The sequence below is a fragment of the Mus caroli genome, chromosome 16 (genome assembly GCF_900094665.2).
Source record: "Mus caroli chromosome 16, CAROLI_EIJ_v1.1, whole genome shotgun sequence".
Lineage (NCBI taxonomy): Eukaryota > Metazoa > Chordata > Mammalia > Rodentia > Muridae > Mus > Mus caroli.
In genome coordinates, this window is record NC_034585.1 from 29,946,508 (window position 1) to 29,972,739 (window position 26,232).

General features: G+C 39.6%; 1 protein-coding gene across 8 annotated transcripts in view; it reads left to right on the forward strand.

The window, feature by feature from the left end:
* The window catches only part of Lrch3 (leucine rich repeats and calponin homology domain containing 3), a 111,886-nt gene that overhangs the window by 23,756 nt on the left and 61,898 nt on the right, over nucleotides 1-26,232 (forward strand). For all 8 annotated transcript variants that reach the window (XM_021185081.2, XM_029470291.1, XM_029470292.1 and 5 more), the window contains exons 2-3: nucleotides 21,483-21,627; nucleotides 23,244-23,370. In XM_021185081.2, the coding sequence (XP_021040740.1) occupies nucleotides 21,483-21,627; nucleotides 23,244-23,370 (272 nt within the window). The remainder of the gene's footprint in view (nucleotides 1-21,482; nucleotides 21,628-23,243; nucleotides 23,371-26,232) is intronic.

Genomic DNA, 26,232 nt, shown 5'->3' on the forward strand with positions numbered 1-26,232 from the left:
GTGTAAGATCAGTTTTCTTCTTCTACCATGTTGGTCCTGGGGATTGGACTCTGGTCCTCCAGCCTCGTGGTTCGTGCTTTTACCCACTCTCATCTCTCTGGCCCTGAGGATTCTCTCTTTAAAGTTGTAGGAAAATTCTTTCTTTTGGTTATTTTTAGGCTCCCTACCAGTTGAAGTATCTAATTTCATAATTTCATGCTTGCAGTTTAGATTATTGTCACTGCGGGCATATGCTCACACACTCAGTTCATAAGTCACCTGCTTTGGGACATTATGAGTTTGTGTACATTCACTCAGAAAATCAATCATGCTTGAAAACGGCCTTCTTTCTTTTTCACAGCTGTGCTTTCCACGAATCCTGTGAGTGGGGTGCTGAGAAATGTATGTGGGCGGATACAATTTGGGTGCATGTTTACAAAACTGGGCTATGAAAAAATGTTATAAGGAAATTTATGTAGAGAAATGAAAAATTAGACTCAGAACCACAACTAAATTTATCTCAGAGAACTGTCCTGGGCTCTTAGTTTGTATGTATAGACTGAGAGTCTGTATTAGGAGAACATCTGTGACACCAAGGACAGGGATTTATAACAAAAGAAACTCTGAAAAAATAGCAGTATGACAGCAAAACAAGAAACAAGTCCCAAACCTTCTAACTGATATTAAAACAGTGTCTCCTATAGCCCAGCCTGGCTTCCAACCTGATGTGTAGTTTGTGTATTTCTCTCAACTTCTGATCCTCTTGCCTTTGCCTCCACAGTGTATGGGATTTGAACATGCATGCAAGGCAAACACTACTATCTGGGCTGCACCCTAGCCCTGCCTGCTGTTGAGACAGCTTCATGTGGCTTAGGCTGGCCTCCAGCTTGCTACTTCTTGGAAAATGACCTTGAACTCCATCCTCCTGCCTCCACCTCCTGAGTGCTGAGATCTCTGGTATGTGCCACCATTCCTGGCTTTTAAAGGTAGAGCCAAGAGAAAATAAATTCTGGTTGTTGAAACCACAGCCCTGGCAAGCTGATACACTCTGGAGTCTGCCTTTCTGTTTTACTGTTTGTTCTTGTAGTGCTTTCTCTCTGTTTAGAGCACTGCTTTTTTAGCTCTGCTGACCACAAGTTCTCTTAGCTTGTCTTATCTGAAGACCTCTTGATTTCTCTCTTCCATTCCTGAAGGGTATTTTTCTAGATACAATTCTGGGTGAGCAATGTTTCCTTTCAGCATCTTAAAAGATGCCCTACTTTCTCTGTTCACTATGGTTCATAGTGTGGTATTTACTGCCATTTTTGTTTTTTCTCATTGTTTTCAAGATTTTTTTTCTTTATCTTCAGCTTTCAGAAGTCCAGATATGACATATGTCTTTTTTTGGAGGGGATGCAGGAATCTGTGTATCAGCCCAGGCTGTCCTGAAACTTACTCTAGGCTGGCCTCAAATTCACAGAGCTACGCCTGCCTCTGCCTCCAGAGTACTAAGATTAAAGGTGTGCGCCACCACGCCCGCACAGCTTGATGTGACATATCTTAATATCATTTTTCTTCTTTTTAAAATGTGTGGTTTGGTTAGTGTGTCTCGTCTCAACATTTATTACTTCCAAACTGAGCAAGCTTTCAGTCAGTGACTTTTCTAGGCCTACCCTCCCTTCTTCACAGAGCCCTAAGGACAGTGTCTGAGTTCCTGCTACAGCTCTCTCTCTCTCTCTCTCTCTCTCTCTCTCTCTCTCTCTCTCTCTCTCTTCCCCACTTTCTGTCATTTTAAATGGAGAATTTCTAGTGTTCTGCATTTCATTTCATTTCATTGCCTGTTGTAAATTTAATTTTAATTGTGTGTATCTGTCTGTGCACAGGAGTACAGGTACCCCTTGAGGCTGGAAGCCTGCAATTCTCTGGACCTGGAGTTCCAGGTTGTTCGTTGTGAACCACTTGTCTTGGCTGCTGGGAACTGATCCTAGGTCCTCTCCTAGAGCAGCAAGCACTCTAACCATAGGCCACCCCTCTGACCCTACTCTCTTCTCTACCCTCCATCTGGTGTTGACCCTTCCATTCAGTGTGCTTGTTTTCAGTTGCTTTAGTTTTCAACTGTAGTTTCCATTTGTTTTTAATCTCATTTCTTTCGGATGGTTTCCATTGCTCTGGTAGGCTTTCTGTTTTCTGTGTGTTCAGGGAGTTTCTGGTGGTTCATTCAAGCATTTTCACAATGATCTAGCAGCTGCCCCACCCTCTTGGTTTATTTTTCTTGTTGTTGTGACTTGGTGTTGCTGGGGTGCCAGCTTGGGAACTTAAGCTCCTAACCTGGAATATGGGTACAGAACAAATGCAGCACAAAGAAACACAGGGACCTTGCTGCTTCTGTCTGTGGAGCCCTGAAGCCCCTGCATTCAACCTTTGAGTCTTCAGTCTGTTTTCTGTATAGCGTCTCAGGACTTTCGTTGTATTAAGCAGAAGAAATAAGGGAAAGTCTATGTGTCCTATGCTCCCAAAGCAAAAGGCACTAATATTCACAATTGCAAGTGTAAATAGTGCAGGATTGTAAGTAAAAACAAATTTAAACAGTAATTCACAAGTTGAATAAATGTGGTATGACTTGAGTGAAATGCTTTAGAAAATACTGTTGTTGTTTTTTTTTTTTTAACTTTCCTGGGTTAATAATATTTGTGAAATGAGAATATTTTATTATTTTCTACTTTAAAATTTTCCTACAAAATTTTCAACTCTGTATTCCTCTGTTGACATTCGGCTGCGGGACCCACAGCAGGCAGCGCTCTCTTAGCGGTCATGCTACTTTGCTATGGCGTGGCAGGTGCTCAGCCTTCATGAGAACTTGGTGTTTTACTTGATTTAATATTGGTCTGTGTATTTTAAAAGTGGGTTTGTTTGTTTGTTTGTTTGTTTGTTTTTTAGTTTGTCTATCCCTGTTCTTTACTTGATCTTAGCCAAAAGGCCGAGAAGCGATCTATCCCTGTTCTTATGTTGCTCAGGATTGAAAAAAAAATATCTAATATAGAGACTGTCATAATCTCAGGCTCTCTTATATCCACAGTAGTGAATGTTCACATAGAAAGTGATGATACGGTATGTAGTGTTGCATAATGGGCTTTATTCGGTAAGGATGATGTCACTATGTGGGATGGCCTGGAGCAGTTATTAAAGAACACAAGACTTGTGAGAGCTAGCATTTCTCAGTGAATACCATTCTGCTGAAAACATTGTGTTTGGACTGGAATGAACCTAGATTTTCCTGGCCTGCTTACTGAGATTTTGAGAAGTAAATCTAACTATCATAGTTGTAGAGCTGAGTTGAATAAAATATTAAAATATATTTTTTCCTTGGTGAAGAGAAATGGGATTAGGAAGGAAAAAAATGTCAGTTTGTGTTGCACAGACAAAATTTTGAAATTAAAGTTCAGCTTTGAGTTTTTAGTTTATTGCTGAAGCATAAGATAATGATTATTAGAAAAACCTGGAATTTAAAAGCTTTTTAATGTCCTTGGAAGCCTGGGATTCCTCTGGAGCTGGAGTTACCTTAAAACGAAGCAGATTACATTTCTACTTTGATTGACACATTTGATATTTTTATTATTGTAAAATATGCATACCTACATTCATTATCATTAGTTTTAAGTATACATTGTTATACAAGTTGTCACCTCTATGTCCATCCCCAGAATTTTGTCATCCTAAAGTGATACAATTTTATCCACCAAACAAATACTCTTGATTCTCTTCCCCCTTCTGCCCCAGTTTCCAGGAACCACTGTACCAAAGGTCTCTGTGAGCCTGCCTTGGACTGTTCTCAGGGAGCCGTGCAGACAGAGCCATGCAGTGTCTGTCCTTTGTCATCAGGCCCGCTTCACTTAGTTTTGTGTATCTATGATGTACCATGAATCAGGATTACATTCCTTTCAGGTTCCAGGCCAGCCAGAGCTATGTATATGTAGCAAGATCCAGTCTTTAAAATTATATATATATATATATATATATATATATATATATATATATATATATAATTTTTTTTAAAGAGGCTGAAAAAGAATTCTGTTGCATCCAGGCAGCATGTTTCATTTTCTCACTCATCCCCTCAGTCATTTGGGTTGTTCAGACTTTCTGACTGTCGTGAAATAATGTTGATGTGAATATTGGTGTACAAGGCTGTCATGACGCAAGAGCTCAGAGTTCTATGAGAGAGCAGGCCCCCACATTTAAGGATCTCTGGTACTTAGGACTGACTATCTGGGGAGGGTTAGCCCTTATGAATGCGGCAGAAATGAGTACACTGACCTGAGCAAACCTTCTAATAGCTGCCTTACTGGAGTCATTTGTGTAAGAGCAGTGCACACTGCCCAAATGAGAGGTTTGCAGTGTATCTCTGGATTCCTGCTTCCGTTGTGCCTTAAGCACTTGCCCTGAGAGAATAGCTAGAAGTCTGAACTCTGGACAATTGAATGAGTTCAAGCTGATCTCTATGGACATGGAGAAGCTAAGTTTGCATTGAAAGTACTGGATTGAATAGTTCAAGGACTATACTTTACCACGTAAGTAGTGCCTTTTTATCAGATGCTACCATTAGTGCGCTGATATCTTTCAGGAGAATGAGTAAGAGAATGGGGTAAAAGAGAGCCATTTGACCTGATGGGAAGATAGAGTGATCTCAGGCACCTTCAATATGAAAAGCAGACACTAGTCTGTAAAAAAAAAAAAAAAAAGAATGTTGCTTCAAGCAACTCAGGAATGGTCAGAAATGGTGATTGCATCAAAGGGCAAAATTGAAAAAAGAAAGAAAACAGACCAAATTACAGGCTTCGCTGAGACTAAATAACTTCTTCAGCTAAATGTTAGGAAACTACTGAAACACGTGTGATTATTTTCCTTTACAAGATTTAAGTTGGAAGCTAGTGTTTTAAATGCTTTTTCTGCTTTTCTTTACTGTCTTCTTTGAAGTAATCAGTATTGTATCAGTCATAATTTTTTCTGTAACTTACAATCTTCACAGTCTTAAACAGAAATAGAAAAGTGAAACAGTCAGCTAGAGGGAAAGCGCCATGTGGGCAGGGTCTGGGAGCAAGTGCTGAGCACCCTGCTGCCTTTCTTTCCTTCTGGTGCTGGATAGAATCCCCTGACAAAAGCAGCAGAAGGAAGGGAGGGAGGAAGGAAGGGAAGAAGGAAGGGAGGGAGGAAGAGAGGAAGGGAGGAGGGAGGGAAGAAGGGAGAAAGGGAGGCAGGGAGGGAGGAAGGGAGGCAGGCAGGCTGGCTTTATTTTGATCCACAGTTCTAGGGTACAGTCCATCAAGACAGATGTCATGGTGACAGGGGTCAGCTGCTCAAAGTCAGGAAAACAGCTGTGAATGTTGTTTTCCTTCAGTCCCAGCCGCTCTTCCCACATTGGTTGAGCTGTGAGTTAGTCCCTCCCAGGCACGCCCAGAGGTTTGACTCCTAGATGATTCTAGGTCCTGCTAGATTGAAAACCAGCGTTAGCTATCACATCTGACCCATGTGTGAGGGCTTGCGTTCAGTCCTTAGAATGAACATACAGACTTGAGTGCAGTGGTTCCAGCTGTGATCTCATCCAAGTGCTGGGGAGTCCAGGACTGACCGGAATATCCCTAGGGCTCAATGGCCGCCAGCCTACCACCTAGTTCATCATGAGCCCCAGGTCCCAGTGAGAAACCCTATCATAAGAAAACAGGGTTAGAGGCTAAAGAGATGGCTCAACAGTTAAGAGTGCTTGCTGGTCTCACAGGGTTCCTGAGTTCATTAGGCTCCAGGCTTGTCCTCAGAAAGTAGGTCTTAGTTCCTAAAGTCATAAACAGTTAAAAGTAGAAAAAAATAGACACACAGCTTTCTATGGATGTGCAGCCTGTAGTCTCAGGAACTAGTGGCAGGAGGGGCCGAAGTTCAGGGACATCCTCTGCTACACAGCGTGGGCTGAGTGGGAAAGGAGAGAGTGCACAGTCTTGTGAGGCAGGCGCTGACTCACGCTCTGTAAGCAACTTGTCATCAGCAGTATTCAAAAGTTAGAGAAAAATTAAAGAATGACCTTGAACTTTGGAGCCCAGCTTTTTGTCACATACTTCTTTCTTTTTAAACAGTTTTAAGATCACGTTTTTTTTTTTTTTTTTTTTTTTTTTTTTTTTTTGGTTTTTTGAGACAGGGTTTCTCTGTGTAGCCTTGGCTGTCCTGGAACTCACTCTGTAGACCAGGCTGGCCTCGAACTCAAAAATCCGCCTGCCTCTGCCTCCCGAGTGCTGGGATTAAAGGCATGCGCCACCACGCCCGGCTCATTTTTTTTTTTTTTAATGTATAACATTACAGTAGTTTAAAATCGCCAGGTGTTGTGGCATATGCCTTTAATCCAGCACTCTTCAAGTTCAGAGCCAGCCCAGTCTACATAGTGAGTTTCAGGCCAGCCAGGGAAACATAGTAAGACTGTGTCTCAAAGGCAAACAAACAAACAAAAAAACTAAATAAAATAACACTTTAGTAGAATGACTTTATATAGTTTTAAACTGAAGAAAACCAGGAAAAATTCAATTACAGAATGCCTCCCCCAGGAGCAGGGGAGGGTAATTATAATAAAAATTAATTGTATGCTAGTATGAAAAATATATTTGAAGACCCTTCCCTCAAAACAAATTTTTAAGAAGTCACTTTTTCTAAGTGGGCCATGTGACAAGTGTATTTATTACTAGTCTCGTCTGATTCCTACTGCACTGTTAGTAGAATAAAAAGGGAAGCCCAACTTTTATAATCACTGGTTTAACTGATTAGCACATTGCAGTCTTTGGAAGGCAGGAGTGGTTCTTGCTACTTTAGTACACAGGAAGATGAGCTTACATATCTACCATGAAACAACTATGAGTTGGAAGGAGAAAAAAATAGCTTTATAGCTTTTTTTCATGACTCACGGGTCCTTTTGCCCTGCGTTCCATTGTTTCAATTGTTTCTTAGTTATACCCACACTTACATCTCTTTACATATATCCAGGATAGGCAGTGTTGCATACGAGGGAGAGGATGCGGTTTTTTCTTTCTGGATTTGAGCCACCCACCTTACTTAATAAACCTCCAGGTCCATCTGTTTCCTAATGATTTCATGATATTATTTTTTCTTTACAGCTGAATAACATTCCATCTTGTATATATGTCACATTTGCATTACCATTCATCTGTTGATTGATAGTAGGCTAGTTCCATTCTTTGTTGTTGTGACTAGAACATCAATAAACATGGATATACAAATATCTCTGTGGTAGGATATAGGGTTTTTTGGTCAATGCCAGGAGTGATATATCTGAGCATATGGTGGCTCTCTTCTTAATTTCACATATATAGAGGTCTCACAGCATATATTTATGGCCCCTGTAAATTGTACCCAATCCCTCTGGCCCAGTGCGACAGCTTATATGCCTCTCAGGTAGTTTGGCGGAACTGCCTTCGTAGCACTTCTGCATTCCTGCTTCTTTTTTTTTTTTAGTTTTGGTTTTGGTTTTGGTTTTGGTTTTGGTTTTTTGAGACAGGGTTTCTCTGTGTAGCCCTGACTGTTCTGGAACTCTGTAGACCAGGCTGGCCTCGAACTCAGAAATCTGCCTGCCTCTGCCTCCCAATTGCTGGGATTAAAGGTGTGCGCCACCACTGCCTGTCTTGCATTCCTGCTTCTGTTAGCCAGTTCTAAACTCAGTGACTGATACCATAGGTTTTAATATACAGACTTCTGTTTCCAAGAGTATCAATTTCTGGTTGGCTTTTCTATCACTGTTAAATAAAATGCTTTTAAAAATTAGTGGCTCTGGGCGGTGGTGGCGCACGCCCTTAATCCCAGCACTTGGGAGGCAGAGGCAGGCGGATTTCTGAGTTTGAGGCCAGCCTGGTCTACAGAGTGAGTTCCAGGACAACCAGGACGACACACAGAGAAACCCTGACTCGAAAAACCAAAAAAAAAAAAAAANAAAAAAAAAAAAATTAGTGGTATAATGCAACAGTTAGGTTACTTAACTATGCATGAATCCTGCAGTTTTCTGTAGGATTATTAACTTCATCCCTCCCTGTCTACCCAAATGTACCTTGCTATAAGTTTATTATATGGGTAAGAAAATAGCTAATTCCAGAACCAGGGTAAGGAAGTTTTGAGATAATCCTAGACTATCTTGTGCCAGAATGTTAGCAAATATGAGCATCAAAATAAACAAGGCTTACAGTAGATTATATAGATGAGTAAAATGAGAAGGTCTACATCTACAAAGATCATAGGCTAATATGTAGATGGCTTGAATGTTTTTAGATAGGATAAGGGAAACCATAAAGTAAAAACATTTTAACTGGGTATGTTGGCTCACAGCTGTAATCCAGCAGTGGGGAGGCAAAGAGGTCTCTGTGAGTTCAGGGCCAGCTAGGGCTACATAGTAAGACTTTGTCTCAAAACTGAACAGTTTGTACTTCAGAAGGGACATTAATGTCCAAAGTCAGATAGACAAATATTCCTAAAGAACCTTTTTATGACTGTAACCCAGCTCAGCTTCTGTTTATCGTTTGGGTTCATTGTTTTCACTTGTTTGTACATGTGTTCATTCAGTTATGTATTTTTTTTTCTTTAAATTTATTTAGCTGATGAATAAAACAAAGCAGTGTATATACTTACGAAATCCCATGTGCTATTTTAATGTCGCATGCACTGTATAGTTTTTAACCTAGGGTAAAATTAGTTACCATCGTAAGCATCTCTGTGTAAGAAATTCAGTTTCTTTCTTGTCTTTGTGAGCTCTTCTGAACATTATTATAGTCACCCTAATCTGCAGTAAAACCCCAGAACATCATCTTCCTGTCTAGCTTCTCCCTACTGAGTGCCCCTCTCCACCTGTCCTGTTCCCCTCCACTCTTTAGCCTCTGCTAACCGTCATTCTACTCTGAACTTCTGTGAGATCAAGTGTTCTAGCTCAGCTGTGAGTAAAATCACGCAGTGCTTGCCTTTATATGTGACTTCACTTGACATATCTAATTTCTATCTCCATGTGTTGATGAATGATAAGATCTCATCTTCATCTTCTTTATAGCTGAATAGCACTGCAGTTGTATATGTACCAAATGTTTTTATACCTATTGATTAACTGAGGAACATATAGGTTGTTTGGGTTTTCTTGTTATTAGTTTTGGGTTTGTTTGCTGTTGTGAACACTGCTGCAATAAAGTTGGGGATATACATGTTAGGTTTGATGGGAATGGAGGAGTTAGACTGATATGTTTTACCTTGAGACTTGTTTGGAAATAAGTGATGTCTCTCTCTCTCTCTCTCTCTCTCTCTCTCTCTCTCTCTCTCTCTCTCTCTCTCTCTCTCTCTCTCTCTCTCTCTCTCTCTCTCTCTCTCTCTCTCTCTTCCTCCTCCTCCTCCTCTTCCTCCTCCTCCTCCTCCTCCTTACAAAGTCTGGTCTCATGGGATCTTCCTACTTCAGCCTCCTGAGAAAATCATATTTTCAATCAATTATAATTGAAGCCTTATATAGATAGTGCTCTAAAGAGGAAGAATACACTGACTTTTTTTTAATCCACAATTTAAATTTTTTAAATTAATATTTATTTTTTATGTGTATGGATGATGGATGTTCACCTACATGTATGCCTGCACCGTGTACATACAGTGCCCCTGGAAACCAAGAGGGCTGTCAGATCCCTGAGATTGGAGTTGTAGGCAGTTGTGAGATGCCATGAGTGCACTGGGAATTGAACCCAAGGCCCTAGAAAAACAACTAAGAGCTCTTAAAAGTTGAGCCATCTCTTCAGCTCCATACAATTTTTGTTTCAAACATTACTGTAGCCTTTTTTTTTTGGTTGTTGTTGTTTGGTTTTAGTGGTTTAGTTTTGTTTTTTCTCTCTATGTAACCTTGGCTGTCTGGGAACTGTCTCTATAGACCAGGCTGACCTTGAATTCAAAGAGATTGGCCTGCCTCTGCCTCCCTTGTGCAGAGATTAAAGGCGTGCACCAACACTGCAGGTCACCTTCATTGTTTTTTTGATAGAATACCTATTAAATTCTTTGTGACAAGTGTAAATATACAAAGCCGAACAATACGGTCTCCCCTCAAAACACACCCAATATTTACTGTGTGACATAGTGACTGCAAGAAATAATGTATGTTTCAAGATAACTAACAATTTCAGATACTCCACCCTAAAAAAGACAGATAAGCAAGACAATGCGTATGTTAATGAGCTCAACAATCACTCATCATATACATGGATTGTACACTATATATCAAAATACATTGTACCCTATAAATCTATACAGCTGTAATCTGTCACTCAAAAATAGTATTACTAGTAGAAATTTTAATTGAGTCTGAAATGATCCTTCTTATCCCCTTAAAGATTTTTAAAAAAGATTTATTTATTATATATAAGCACACTGTAATTGTCTTCAGACACACCAGAAGAGGGCATCAGATCTCATTACAGATGGTTGTGAGCCACCATGTGGTTGGTGGGAATCGAACTCAGGACCTCTGGAAGAGCAGTCAGTGCCCTTAACCACTGAGCCATCTCTCTAGCCCCAAAGATTTTTTTTTAACGAATGTTTAGGGATTTTTTCACTTAATATATTTAAAAACAAAATGAATATTTTTGAAATGTTTAATGTTGAAGCTGTGTTTTTTTTTAAAGAAAATAATCAGGATTTTAATTGTAAAAGAGATTACTTAGAGCATTTTTCACTAGATATTTCCCTTTTTTTTAAATGTTTTAATTGAAATAGAATTCAGCACTTCCCTTTCCTCCTTCTAGCCCCTCCCAACTACTGTCCCTCAAACCTCTTCCCTGTCCTCCTCCAATCTCAAGTTGTTGGCCTCTTTTTCCTTTTATTTTTATTGTTACCTGTGTGTATATATGTATATACATAAGGTGTGTGTGTATAAAATACAACCTGTTGATTCCATTTTTCTTGGTGCTGTGTATATATATATATATATATATATATATATATATATATATATATATAGTCAGGGTTGCCTACTCTGCATTGGACAACCAGTCAGAGGCTCATCCCTCTGAGAGGGTAAATTCTTCTAGCAGTCATTAGTAGCCTGTAGTTCTTTGTCTATGGGTAGGACCCCATGAAAATGTACCTGTTGCATGTTAACTTATTTATCGATACCATTGTTCTGTTCTTGTTTATGCAGCCATTTCTAGGAGAGGTGTTTTCCAGCAGACTTCTTAAGAAGTATTCCGCCTCTTACAACTTCCTTTCCCAGGTTCAGAGTGGTTCCCTGAGCCATAGATGCAGTAGCTGTGGTAAAGATGTATCTTGTTGGGACAGGCTCACCATAAATTTGTGTCTAGTGGTTTTTCTATGATGGCCTCCTTTTCCCGGCTTTCTTTAGTTGCTGTCTTAGGGTTTAGGGTTTAATTGATATGGAGAGATACCATGACCAAGGCAACTTTTATAAAGAAAACAATTTGACTTTACAGTTTCAGAGGTTCAGTCCATTATCATCATGGTAGGAAGCATGGCATTATGCAGGCAGACTTGGTGCTGGAGGAGCCAAGAGTTCTACATCTTGATCTAAAGGCAGCTATGAGGAGACACTTTCCTCAACAAGGCCACACCCCCAGTAGTGCCACTTCCCATGGGCCAAGCATATTCAGATCACCACAGTTGCCTCTAGTTTTTTGTGTGGTTGAGGACTCTTGTTAGCGTGTCCATCAGTGCTGTCCATATCCAGGCCATGTTTAGGCAGCCACGCTGTAGATACTGTATAGGTGTAGCTTCTGCCATCTCTAGGAGACGCAGCTTCACAATAAACCTCCTGTTCCTCTGGCTCTTAGAATCTTTCTGTCTTCTCTTCCACGGCTCTTCCTGGCTACAGCAGCTGTCTTGTAGATAAATCAGTTTATTCTGGCTCCACAATTCAGTATTTTGATTAGTTGTGGCTTTCTGTAATGCTCTTTATCTGTCACAAAACAAGTTTCCCTGATTTAAAAAAAAAAAAAAATGGAGACTACACTTTTCCAGCTAGATCCTGGAGAGGAATAGAAATATTTCTTTTAATTAATTGAGAGTTTTATCTTTTTTTTAGTCCAAAAATGTTCTTGTATTTGTATCAGGCCTAAATAGGCCTTTTTCTGCCTTGTTCAGCTAAATAAAATATCTAAAGGCCATGCCAAAGATTGGTGTAGTCGTTGGCTTACGCACTATCATTAGACAAAAATGCATTTGGAAGACCAAGACTCAGTATGTGATACACAGAGGTAACTTGATAGCTTAATTGCAAAGTTGTTTATGATCCAGACGGTGGCTTTTATAGTACTTGGCAGTCTCAGTTGGGCTTGCAGTCAGGAAAACAGCAGATGATTGGTTACATTGACAGTGAGATGGAGCCTCAGAGGTCCGTGCCATAGTATTGCATATGTGTGCAGTCGAGGAGCGTGCTCTAGCCGCACAAGGATGCAGTAGCCTCTCCTTTCACTAAACTTTGCTGAAAAATAGGGGAAATATCTGAAACATTTTAACGTAAATCTTTATAGTTTATGGGGTTTTTTTTTCTTTTGTAAAAGCAAAAATAGTGAATATACTATTAGTTCTTTGGAGTGGCCAGTGATCAAAACAATGATGATCTATGATTTGGGGAAGGCTTGGTATTTCTTTCCTCTTTCCTTCTTTCTTTCCTTTTTTTTTTTAAAGTCAAACATGGGAAACTGACTTATGCTTTCATCTTTGTGTTTTATTGTTTTTTAAAGATTTATTTATTAATTTTATTTATGTGATGGGTACACTGTAGCTGTCTTCAGAAACACCAAAAGAGGGCATCAGCTCTCATTGCGGATAGATGTGAGCCACCATGTAGTTGCTGGGAATTGAACTCAGGACCTCTGGAAGAGCAGTCAGTGCTCTTACCTGCTGAGCTATCTTTCCAGCCCTGTGTTTTATTCTGTATGAAGAAGTTCTCCATGAGTCATTTAGCTTGACTCAGAATAGGCCCACGAAGCAGCGATAGAGGGGATGAGATTAAAGGGTTCATCATACATTGGACCAAGAAACTGACACTTGCTGGTAGGATTAGGTTTGAGGAAAAAAGAAAGCCGTCTAGAGTGGTTTCAGGGGCTGGAGAGATGGCTCAGTGGTTAAGAACACCAGCTGCTCTTCTGAAGGTCCTGAGTTCAAATCCCAGAAACCACATGGTGCCTCACAACCATCCGTAATGAGATCTGATACCCTCTTCTGGTGTGTCTGAAGACAGCTACAGTGTACTTAGACATAATAATAAATAAATCTTAAAAAAAAAAAGGGGGGGAACGGTTTCAGAATTCCGACTAAAGCAAGTACATAAATAAAATTTGCATCATGCATGCCAGGCAGTGGTTGCACATGCCTTTTATCCCAGCACGTAGACAACAGAGACAGGAGAATCTCAGAGTTTAATGCCAGCCTGGTCTACAAGGATAGCCAGGGTTACACAGAGCTGTCTGGGGTGGGGAGGGGATGCTGGGGCTGGGGGGGGGGTAGGGAAGAAAAAAGAAAATAAATCGTACTCTAAGACAGGAACTACTAGAAATACAACACATTAGCAAAGATATAACATTTTAGCAGTGTTTCTCTGTAAAAGTAACCCTCTGTAGTTAAGAAATAGGCATATTTTGTGCTTGTAATCCCTGCATTCAAGAATCTGAGGCAGGAGGATCTGAGGTTCCTGGCCAACCTGAGTAAAACTAGAAATAAAATAGTGTAAAAGCTGAGAAATCTTTTTCCCTTGTGGTGAAATGGGCAGTTTTCAAGCATTGACTTGACATACAGAATCACAGCATTTTCTATACATGAAAATGTTCTGTATCAATTACAATTTATTATTTATCTTTCTTTCCTTAATTTGAATTTTTGATAAAATCATAACTATTAGCCAAGGATCAAGATGCACCTCCACTTTGAACATTAAAAAAACAAAAAACAAAAAAACCTAATAGTAAAAAGGAAGAAAGCACAGGTAATTCAAAGACAATGAAGTTGTACCTGCCATGGTACCCTTCTGACTATCCAACCATAATGAGTAATGCTATTAAATATAAACCATGCTTTTTTTAAAGTCCTGTAAGATAAGCCGAGTATGGTACACACCTGTAATCCCAGCACTTGGGACTTAGTTATATAGTGGGCCCAAGACTAGTCTGGGCCTCAGAGAAGGGGGCAGGGGTGGGGTGGGGAGGGAGACAATGTGGGTGGGGGAGACCAGGTAACAGCAATAGTAAAAGAATATAATATACTCTCTCTGCTAGCAATTGATAGAAAAAAACTAATAAAAATATGGCAAGTATTGAGTGAATATTATCAGATAAGTAAATGTGACATATAGACTTAACTGGAACGTTAGGTCTGGTGTAGAAGTCTTTTCAGACTCATGAAATATTTATATGATTGGCCATTTTTGCTGAATCATAAGGAAATCTGAGCAAAAAAATCAAAGGATTAAAATCAGATATATTTATTACTGTTAAAAATCATTAGCAGAATATAACTAGAATGTCCTTATGTTTGGCAGTTAAGCAGTACTTTTAATAGAATGAGTCAAATAATAATGAAAATTATAAGATACCAATATCTTTAATAATATCCTAATAAAGCTATTATACTATACTATTCAAGGCTTATGAAATAAAAACACCAGTAGTAAAGAAAATTTATCAGGTTTTTGGGCTCCCCTCTCCCCCTTTTTTCTTAAAGACAGGGTCTCACTATGTAGCCCTGGCTGGTCTATTGGCCTGGAACTTGCCTGCCTATGTCTCCTGAAAGACTATAGCTTGTTTTTGTTGTTGTTTTTAAGGCAGTTGTCTTACTATGTAACCACAGCTGGCCTGCGACTTACCCTGCTTTTACCTATGATTGAAGCCATGTGCTGTTATTTATGCCTGTTGAATTCATAGCTTTAAATGCATATATTTGAAAAATAAGTAAAATTTATTGGGCTAAATGGATCAATAAATTAAAAAAAAGATCTCTCTTGATAGAAGAAAGGTGATAAAGATCAGAAATGAACAAAATAAAAACCACATATATGTGATACACAGGCTAACCAAGCAAAAGTTAATGGTGGGGAGGGGCTGTGGCTGAGTGACAGAGTGCTTCTCTAGAATACACCAGCTCTATGTTCAACCCTAGCATTGAAGAAAGGCAAAGAAAATGCTAGTGATTTTGTAAACTTAAGACGCTCTTATCAAGAAAGAAGGTATAAATAACCAAAGCAAAAGAATATAGCGGGGAAGTCACTATAGATACTGTAAAAGTTTATAAACACAGGATATTACGAATAACTTTATGCTAATAAAATTTAAGATGCCAATAACAATAGCAGACAGCTAGGCAAGCATGAATACAAAAATGCCTGTGGTCACTGGGCATGGGTGGCGCATGCCTTTAGTCCCAGTACTTGGGAGGCGGAGGCAGGTGGATCCTCTGTGAGTTTGAGGCCAGCCTGGTCTACAGAGTAAATTCCAGGACAGCCAGGACTTCACAGAGAAACTCTGTATTCAAAAACCAAACCAACCAACCAACCAACCAACCAAACAAACAAACAAACAAAAAACTCCTGTGGTCCCAAGTGTTTCTGGGGCTGAGAAGAGAGGATTGAGCCTACAAATTAAGATCAGTCCTGACCACATAAAAAGAGCTCATTCTAAATGAAAATAGAAGCAGAAAACAAGACAAAACCAGCAAACTCCTAGAACATAATTTAAAACTGATTCAAGAAAATATAAGGCCTAAATGATCTTAAAATGTTAAAGAAATCCAACCAGTAGAGTAACTCTTCAAGGAAGACTCTTAAGTTTAGATGTATGGCTTTACCAACAAATTCTAACAAGCTTTAAAAATAACAATAATAACGTGAAACCTACATAACCCTTTCAGTCAAGAGAAAAGGGGGGAATGCTCCCAATCCAAATGATCACATAGGTAAAAAACTTGACGTGCACGTTAACAAGCTTGGTCTTGTAGAAAGGGTATCCAGTAGAGGTGGACAGCCTGGGTAAGGACTCGTGTCAGAGAGCCCAGAGTTATGTTAGTAACTTTCCTCATTGCTGCAGCACAGTGCAGCTCATCATGGAGCGGCCATGACAGTGGGAGCTTAGGGCAGTCACACTACATCCAGATCTGGGAAGCCGAAAAGGCAATGCTGGTGCTCTGCCCAGACCCTTTCACCTGTTCATTCTGTCTGAGACCCGCCCGGTCAGCAGTGCCACCCACATTCAGGGTGGGTTCTCCCTTCTGGTTTGTAGGAACCTTTGTGGGAAGACCTGCATGGAATACCCAGAAGTGCTCGTTGGTAGTTCTCAGTCTAACCCAGTTGACAGTATTAACCATCACACCGTACTTCAAGGTTATTATAAAATTTCTTTAACATTAGAAAATTGGTCTCATCTACATTAATAGAATGAAAGATTTATGAGGATAAGAATTAATTCTTCACACAAAAAAAATAATGGCATAATAAAAAGTCAAAATTGAAACTCCCTTGGGCTTCCTTCTACTCTCCGGAGTTCTTTCTCATAATTTCTTAATGAATCTATCTTTGCCAAAAAAAAAAAAAAAAGGAAAATTCCATATTAATCTGATAAAATATAAAATCATATGATCATGATTATCTCAATAGAGGAATAAAAATTATTAATATATTTAACACCTATTACCAATAAAAATCTTAGCAAATTTAGAATGTTTTCTTAATTTCATACAGAGTCAACAAAGAAAACAGTTGAAATTAGTAACAAAAAAGATATTTCTATTATTCAGCATTATACTTGATGTTCTAACAAACAGGGTGAGGAAGTTGCGTAAATACACAAGAAGCACAGAGGAAGAAACAAAGGTTCCATTATTCATAGAGCCATGGAAACAGTCTGAAGGGATCAGCAGACAAGTTTTGAACTAAAATTTACCAGGGCTTTCAGATACGAAATCAACATTGGACAATTATTTTACTTCTCTGTGTAACAAGTGGTTAGAAATATGTCACTCATGAAATAGTAGAATCTGGGAATATACCGACTTTTGTAAAATCTCTGAGACAAATTATGAGGCTTTACTTGAATTGTTAAAGCGTGTCTTTGCTGGGGAGATGAGCTGTGCTTTTAGACCGAAAGGCTCAGTGTTGTAAGGATGTTCTGTCTTCCCGCATTGTTGGAATTGATGTGATTTGGAAAAGCTCTCAAAAAGTGTTCTTTCTTTAAGATTTAGCAAGTTCATTTTAAAGCACAAAGAGAAATGCAAAGGACCTGGAAACTGAGATAGTAGGTTAAGAATACCCAGGAGCCTGGTGCAGCAAATGCATACCTTTAGCTGACTAGGGAGGCAGAGGCAGGGTTTCTGGATGTTGGTCCTTGCTATGAGGCAGGCACGGTGCAGGAGGAGCTGAGAGTTCTGCATCTCCATTTGACTGTAGCCAGGAGAAAGTGACCCTTCCATACTGCGTGGAGCCTCAAAGCCCACCCTACAAATGATACACTTCCTCTAATAAGACCGTACCTCCTAACATTACCAGCCCTTATGGGCCAAGTATATTCAAACCACCACACCAAATGTGGTATACATCTACAATCACAGCACTAGAGATACTAAGGCAGAGTGCTGTATTCAAGGTTAGCCTTCATCAACAAGCAAGACTATTCCATAAATAAAAATTCAGTTTTGTAAGCTGTCTCCACTTCACTTTAACTTGTTACCGAAAGATTATTGCATCAAACTTAATATTGAAGCAATCATTTTGTTTTATTTACTTGTGTAAATGGGTGTTGTGTCTGCATGTATATTTGTGTATCATGTGAGTGCATGGTGCTCTCAAAGACAAGAAGAGAGTCAGATCCCCTGGGACTGGAGTTATAGATGGTTATGAGCCACCATGTGGGTACTGGGAATCAAACCCAAGTCTTCTGGAAAAATAGCCAGTGCTCTTAACTGCTGAGACATGTCTCCAGCCCCATATTGAAGCATTTTATAATTGACATTAATAATTCCTTTTATTCTTCCAGCTTTTAAAATTGAATTAAATTGTAGCTGATAAAGTAATTATTGTACTTTGTACTAAAGACATTCACAATATGTGATTTATGCAAAGTGTTTATCCTTAAATGTATCAAATTATGAGTAATTTTATGTTGTAATTCTCTGGGAAGAAGAGTGTCTATATTCCCTCTCCTCAAGATCATTTTTATGTGAAACTTGCCTTCACACAATTGCATTTTACATTCACAAGACAATATGTGCATTTAGGAGGTGCTTTGGTAAGATGGTGGTCTCTTTCTTAAATGACAGCCACTTGGTAGGCAAGCAGGAGACTTCCTTGGTGAGCATAGGATCCCCTGTGCAGTGGCCCTGAGAAATGAGAGTCAGAGGCTTTGCATGATGATCGCCACCTTTGAGCTCACAGAAGGAAATCCTTTTCTTTTTTTTTTTTCTTTTTTTTTTTTTTGGTTTTTCGAGACAGGGTTTCTCTGCATAGCCCTGGCTGTCCTGGAACTCATCTTAATGGCAGCATTGCTTCTACTTTTCTCGTGTGAACGTCACTCAGTGTACCCTTTCGGAATGACTTGAGCTTTGAGGATGAGGAAACCCATTAGCTGATAAAGAAAAGTCACACCGGGCGTGATGGCGCACGCCTTTAATCCCAGCACTTGGGAGGCAGAGGCAGGCGGATTTCTGAGTTCCAGGAGAGCCAGGGCTATACAGAGAAACCCTGTCTGGAAAAAAGCAAAAACAAACAAACAAACAAAAACCAAGAAAAATCGCCTGCTAAACTATTTACCTCAGAATGTGAATGAGGAAACGGCAGAGTAAGCTAGCTGTAGAAGTAGAGCCAGTGACTGGGAAAGACAAACAAGTCAGCCTCAGGAGAACAGACTAGCATGCTTCTAATTATAACATAAAAGAATTTTGAAATGAGAGGAACTATGATAATTTATACAGAGGATTTTTATAGAAATACTCATAGTTGTAACTTAGATTTTGTAGAAGAGTCCGTTGAACAGAGAAATCTGCAAAGAAAGCAAGTGGAGGTGCCACTATGAGGGTACAATGCAGGGGAGACCTTTCCGGTTTGGAAGAAGGATTGAAATTGCTGGAGGGCAGCAATATGGTCTAGTGAGCAGGGGCACGAGGTGCCAAGCCTCACACCCCGAGTTCGCCTCCCAGAACCTCCGAGGCCAGAGAGAGCCAGCTCCAGCCGGTCGTCCTCTGAGCTTCACACCTATGCACGGCATGCACGCCTTCTTTCCCTTCCTCACTCTCTCTCTCCCTCCTCCTCTCCCTCCTTTTCCCTCCTCCCCTCTTCTCTTTTTCTATCCCCCGCCCAGTGTCTCCCTCCCTTCCTCTCTGTCGTATGCTTGGGTGAGAAAGTAGTAAAGTAACATGTAGAAATTATTGAGAAAGCAGTGCGCCCGCACCTGCCCAAATGCCAGCTTCTGACTGCAGTTAAACTAGACCCTTGCAGATACGCACGAAGGCATGCATGGGTGGGTTCTCCTTGTCCTCCATCCGCGGCTTTTCCTAGTCAGGACTTCTCATCAGGAATTCCCACCACAGACTTCTGAGTGTTGGCCTTTTCCCCAGAGAACAGAAGAGAGGAAAATGGCGTGAGGCACACAGATTGTTTGGCTGACTAGATGGATATGGGAGGGTGGGTCTCTCTGCGTTCCTGAGTGGACAGGAGAGCCAGAAGCTAGAGCAAATGCAGTCTTAGGTTTGTTTTCTTTAGTAAGAGACACAATTTCTGATTGCCTTTGTTTTTTTCCTTTTTTTCCCTCCTCTCTCTTTCCGTGTGTGTGTGTGTGTGTGTGTGTGTGTGTGTGTGTGTGTTATAATTAGTTGAGGGGCGGGCAGGCAGGGAGTGTGGGCCGGGGTATCAGAGTCAGAGCGAGCAGGCATATGCATGCCATGGCACACGTGGGTACACAGTGGGTACATTTCAGTTCTTTCCCTCCTCTATGGCATCAGGGAGCAAACTCAGGCTGTTGAGTATGTGAGCAAGTGCATTTACCCACCAAGCCATCCCAGCTGGCTCCTTCACTCCTGTTTTGTTGTTGTTGTTGTCTCGAGATAGGATCTCTGGATGCAGCCCAAGGCTAGCCTCAAACTCAAAATCTGTCTCAAGCTCCTGAGTGCTGGGGTTACAGATTTGTGCCCCGATGTTCTGACCTTTTATAAAGATAGCCACTGGGATCCAATGAGGTGCTCTTCGGGGCAGAGGCCCTGCTGCCCATCGTGGCAACCTGAATTCAGTCCCCAGGAAAACACACACACAAGCAACAACCAAATTATTCTTAAAATTGATAGTCACTTATGATCTATATTCATTAATTCATTGGGAGTTGTAAAATACTGATACCCTGGTTGCTTTGTTTGTTTTTGTTTTTACCTGTAACTAGGCTATTTTAATTTCCTCATTTACCTCTGCAGAGAATGTCTAGGTTACTCAGTGATATCTTCACAGAGAAAAGGCAAAGTAAATGGTTGATTCTTTTAATCAGTTCATAAGCTAATGAATTGGTTCTCTGTCTCTCAATATATCATTTTAAAATCATGAATTAATGTGCATAATGGATTTTATTCAGTTTTTTGAAATTTTTTTTTTTTTTAAATTAAGGTGGGAGGTGATCTTGCACTCTGTTTTGAAAAACGAAAAAATAAGTTTGGTTTTTGTTTTTGTTTTTGTTTTTTGGGGGGTTTTTTTGTTTGTTTGTTTTTTTCTTAGTGTGTGTGTGCATGTGCATGCGCACGCACCAGCCTACAGAGACCAGAAGAGGGCATCGTATCCCCTAGAGCTAGAGTTACAGGCAGTTTTGATCTGCCCACTGTGGGTTCTAGGAACCAAACTCTGATGGTCCTTTAGAAAAGCAGCAAGTATTCTTAACTAGTGAGCCATTTCTCTAGCCCCTTAACTACTATTTTTATTGAGGTTCACATTGTGTCATTGGGACCAGAAAGGTTCCTGGGTGTGTTTTAACAAAGAACTGTAACTTTCTTTGGTAAAGAGTTGGGCATGGTTCAGTTGATAAAAAGGTACTTGCTGGCCAGCCCTGACATCCTGATGTCTGGCTCCTTCAGTGGACGGAGAAACCTACTCTGGAGAGCTGTTCTCTCACCCCGACGAACACTTCATGGCCTTCTCTCTCCCCCTCTCCCTCCTTCTCTCTCATACATAGGAAGATGGGTATCTTTGTATCTGATGGCATTTGGAACTTAGTGATGCAGCTTTGATAAAATGAGTGCCAGTGTCTTAGAATGTGTATAACTCATAAAGAATAACAATTTTATTTTTAGTGTGTGTGGAAAGTGAAAAGGAAACATTTTCTAGCAGCTGTGTAACGGTGTGTGTTTAATGGGTTACTCTGCCAGTTAATAAATGTTTCAGTGCTTATATTGAACCAGTTTCCACAATAGGAATTCTGGAGAAATCAAGTAATTATGAAGCATACTAACTTCAGTAAAACAAGTTTCAAAGGATGGTTTTAAGCTTTTATATTTTCTTTCAGACCTGTCACGAAATCGCCTCTCAGAAATCCCTATGGAAGCATGTCACTTTGTTTCTCTGGAAAGTCTTAACCTATACCAGAATTGTATTCGGTATATCCCAGAGGCTGTTCTAAACTTACAAGCTCTGACATTCCTAAATATTAGGTAAGAATGCTATTCTTTTGGAAAAAGTGGTTTTATATGACCTTTAATTTTCTCCTTCCAGTCACTAAAATATTTGTAGTTACTTCTCTGTTCACATCAACAGTTTCTGATATGTTCTTAGGATATAGTAACTTTTCTCCCAAGTCTCTCTTGTTTCTCTGTTTATTTTTAGCTTTGCATAATTAATAGGCTCTACTAGCTGTAAGTTATTTACTTTATCAAGTAAATACTAGGTCTGATGGCCTGGGATACAGCTTAGCTGGTGGAGCATTAGCCTGGTATGCACAAGACACTGGTTCAGCCGGGCAGTGGTGGCGCATGCTTTTAATCCCAACACTCGGGAGGCAGAGGCAGGCGGATTTCTGAGTTCGAGGCCAGCCTGGTCTACAGAGTGAGTTCCAGGACAGCCAGGACTACACAGAGAGACCCTGTCTCGAAAAACCAAAAAAAAAAAAAAAAAAAGACATTGGTTCAGTCCCCAGCAACACACACACACACACTACATTGTTACTTTTATTGTGTGTGTGTGTGCTGTAATGCATGCACAGAGGCAGAGGACAACCTTGTGAATTCAGTTCTCTACTTCTACTTTTGTATGGGTTCCAGGGATTGAATTCAGGTTGCCATATTTATATAGAAAGTACCTTTACCCACTGAGCCATCTCACTGGACCATGGAAATATTTTGGTTCCCAGTTTATATACCTTAAAAACAATCTATCCCTGGGCTGGTGAGATGACTCCGTCGTTGAAAGCATATGCTGCTTTTTCAAGGAGCTTGAGTCCAGTTCCTAGCTTCCCTGTCAGACAGCTCACAACTGCCTGTAATTGCAGCTCCAGGGGAATTTGATGCCCTCTTCTGGCTGCTTTGGGTGCTGCACTCACACCCATAAACCCACTCTGACACTCGTAGACACTTAATTAAAAATAAAAATTAAACCTTAAAACATAAAATTCACTCCTTATATTTAGTTCTAACAGTTTTTAAAATCTCATTAAAAATAACACAAGAGAAATTTTATGTAAATGTTAACTATTTTTCTTAATAAACATATAGCAGTAGATTACATTGGATTATAAAATTTTTAAAGGTCCATGAAATATATTAATCAACAAAAAAGATCTTGAAAATGGGCAGACATGGCTCTGAAAGAATTATTATGGGGTTAAATTTACATGGTAAGGCTGGAGAGATGGCTCAGCAGTTAGGAGCACTGACTATTCTTCCATGAGTTCTTAGTTCAATTCCTAGCACCCACATGGTGACTCACAACCGTCTGTAATGGGATCCGATGCCCGCTTATGGTGTCTGAAGACAGCGGCAGTGTACTCCTATACATAAAATCAATAAAAAATTTTACATGGTAAACTTAATTTCTTTCTATTCTAAAAGAAATGTGCTTGGGTATTTTATATATGTGGTTCTCATGGTTTTTTATAAACAAAGATTCCTGTTATCTGTCTAAATTTAGTCAGGGAATTGATTCAACTGAGAGAACTCAAATCTAGTGTCCTGTTTATTATTCTTTGTTAGACCTAGTCTTGTATCTAAAATGAAACATGGAGATATTTTTCTTCAGTGGCATCTGACCACTCTGTCTCTACTTACTCATTTAGTCGGAATCAACTGTCAACACTGCCAGTCCACTTGTGTAACTTACCACTGAAAGTCTTAATCGCTAGCAATAACAAATTGGTCTCGCTTCCTGAAGAAATTGGACATCTCAGACATTTGACAGAACTTGTAAGTTAACATTTCATTTTTCAATTGTCCAACATGTCTGTAGTCTTCTATAGAATAAAAATAAAATATTAAGGTTGTTTTTAAAGTAATTTTATAGCGTTGGCTTGACAATTTAATTAAGAAAGACTTCAATGTACAAGTCTTAATATCACACAAAATGGGGAAATGTCATTGGTTATTTTCTATCCAGTATTAAATGATTTCTATATTACTAAACTTTTGAGATATAAGTTAATAATGTAATTGAGTTTTCAATTTTTTTTTCTTTTTTGTTTTTTTGAGATAGGGTATTTCTGTGTAGCCCAGGCTGTCCTGAAACTCACTCTGTGGACCAGACTGGCCTCAAACTCAGAAATCTGCCTCCCAAGTGCACCACCACTGCCTGCCTGAGTTTTCAAATTTTTATATCAATATTTTTATGATATTTATTAGCCTTCATAAATGAATGGGCATTCCAAAAGTTACTCTTTGTTTTGTTTTGTTTTTTTTTTTTTTTTGGTATGTTTGTTTTCTTGCCATACCTTTGGAATATGTAGCCAACAATAATTTGTTATTACATATATCCTAAGATACTATTAAACTTCTTCTACTATTGTATACTTGTGAATATACAAGAAACCATGTCTGTTTGTTTGTTTGTTTCAAAACAGGATTGTTCTGTGTAGCTTTTGCTGTCCTGAAACTTTGCTCTGTAAACTAGGCTGGCCTTGAACTCACAGAGATCTGCTTTCCTCTGCCTCCCAAGTGCTAGGCTTAACCCACTACTTCCCTGCCCAAGAAACCATCTCTTAACTCTTTGTTTTAAGTTAGTTTAGGAGTTACACTGTTTATATCCCCACAATTGTGTTATAAGCTGGACTAATATTGTCTGCATTTCATAACTAAGGAAACTAGAACTCATATGACATAATTTGCCAGAGGCTGTGTCACCATAGGATTGGAAATCAGCCTCCTTGGACTAAAGTCTGTTTTGAATTACTTGAAATGATCAAATGCAACTGTGTCCATTGAGATTTAGAAATACGGGCTGGAGAGATGGCTCAGCCGTTAAAGGCTAGGCTCACAACCAAATATATAAGAGATTTAGAAATACAGTTTATTAATAAAGATGGTTATAAACAGAAAAAGAAAGATACAGGGCTGTAGCGATGGCTCAGAGGTTAAGAGCTGCTCTTAACCTGCTCTTTTAAAGGTCCTGAGTTCAATTCCCAGCAACCACATAGTGGCTCACAACCATCTGTAATGGGATCCGATGCCTTTTCCTGGAGTGTCTGACAGCTACATTGTACTCATATACATAAAATAAATCTTTATTTTAAAAGTATAAATCTAGCTAGACAAATTAGATTACTTTGGTAGGAGGACTTTAAATATAACAGGTTATATGTTAAAAATTCACAGACATTAAATCTAGAATTGGGATTTTAGGCTACTATTTTTGTGCTAGCTAGACTGTGGAAATAAAACCCAAATTGTATGTTTTGGGGGCATTCTTTAGAACTTGGTTTGTTAACACGAAGTAGGTATAACTTACACTCTAAGTTCTTTTCTTTATTTTTCCATTTTATTTTATTTATTATATTTATTTTATTTAAATTTTTTCATCATATAGCTTGACCATATTCTTATTTTTTGAAAAAAATGTACTTTATAGCCTTCCCTGCCCTTGAACTCAGTCTTCCTGCCTTAATTTCCCAAATTTTTAGCATCAAATCAATTAAATTTTGTAACTACTTACAGAATCCTAAGTTCTCAGCAGACAGATACACATTTGAGAAACTCCTGTTAGTTTTCTTGAAAAGGTGCTAGTTGATGCCCGCAGTATTCAGGGGACTTTTGACAGAGGAAGGAACTTTAAAGACTCTGGCTTCCCTGATGGTATTCTTACCACATCCTTCTCTCTTTCCTTCCCACCTCCATTTCTGGGTGAGAGTAAATGTCTTTCTATTGACACGGGGGTTTTCTGAGAGATACAACATCAAGTACTAAAATTCTAGCCACACACCCACGTGCTGTGCCTCTTCAACTTCTTTTACTGCCCGTTTTAAATTTGATGCTTGGAGCACTGGACTTCAAAGTCCAATCTTTGATCCTACTTCAGTCATTAATGAATAGGAAAGGTGAAAATTATATTCTTTTCTCTTTTGAAAAAGATAAAGTAATGTTTGGGGCCAGCAAGATGGGTCAACAGCTAATAGTGTTTGCAGCCAAGCCAGACGACCCTGAGGCCAGGTGGTAGAGAGAACCAACCCACAAACTGTCCTCTGATCACTCAGCAATACCCCCTACTTCCTCTCACCCACAAATAAATAATAAGTGAAATCAAAGCCTTCAGGCTGTGTGAGGCCGCCGCAGCTGCATGGTGAGCAGCCTGGCTTGGTAAGTAGTGTTCTTTGCTTTCTCTAGTGTGCTGGGGCTTCTGACTATCCATGCACAGCGCGAGCTCCATTCTGCTGCACATGCTCATGGCTTATAAATCATTCTGGCCGTCTCAGAACCATGGGATTTTTGCAGTTTTCATCTTGGAAGCTGTAGCTAGTCACCCTTTCAAGCCCATTGAGATCAAGCTTTTAAGCAAGCTACCAGCAGGCCTCTGGACCCTGTGTATTAGACTCAGACTAACTGGATACTACCAGCCTGCTTTTCCATAGCTTTTGAGTTGTGTGTGATTTAGTATTTCCCTTTACATGCAGTTGGATAAAAATAGAGTCATTCCTTATACTTTAATTTTATATTTTTGAACAATCTAACTGGCACTTTGGAAAATGGCAGCTTTTCTATGTAATAATTTTTAATCATTTTTTAAATTTTAGCCGGGCGGTGGTGGCGCACGCCTTTAATTCCAGCACTCGGGAGGCAGAG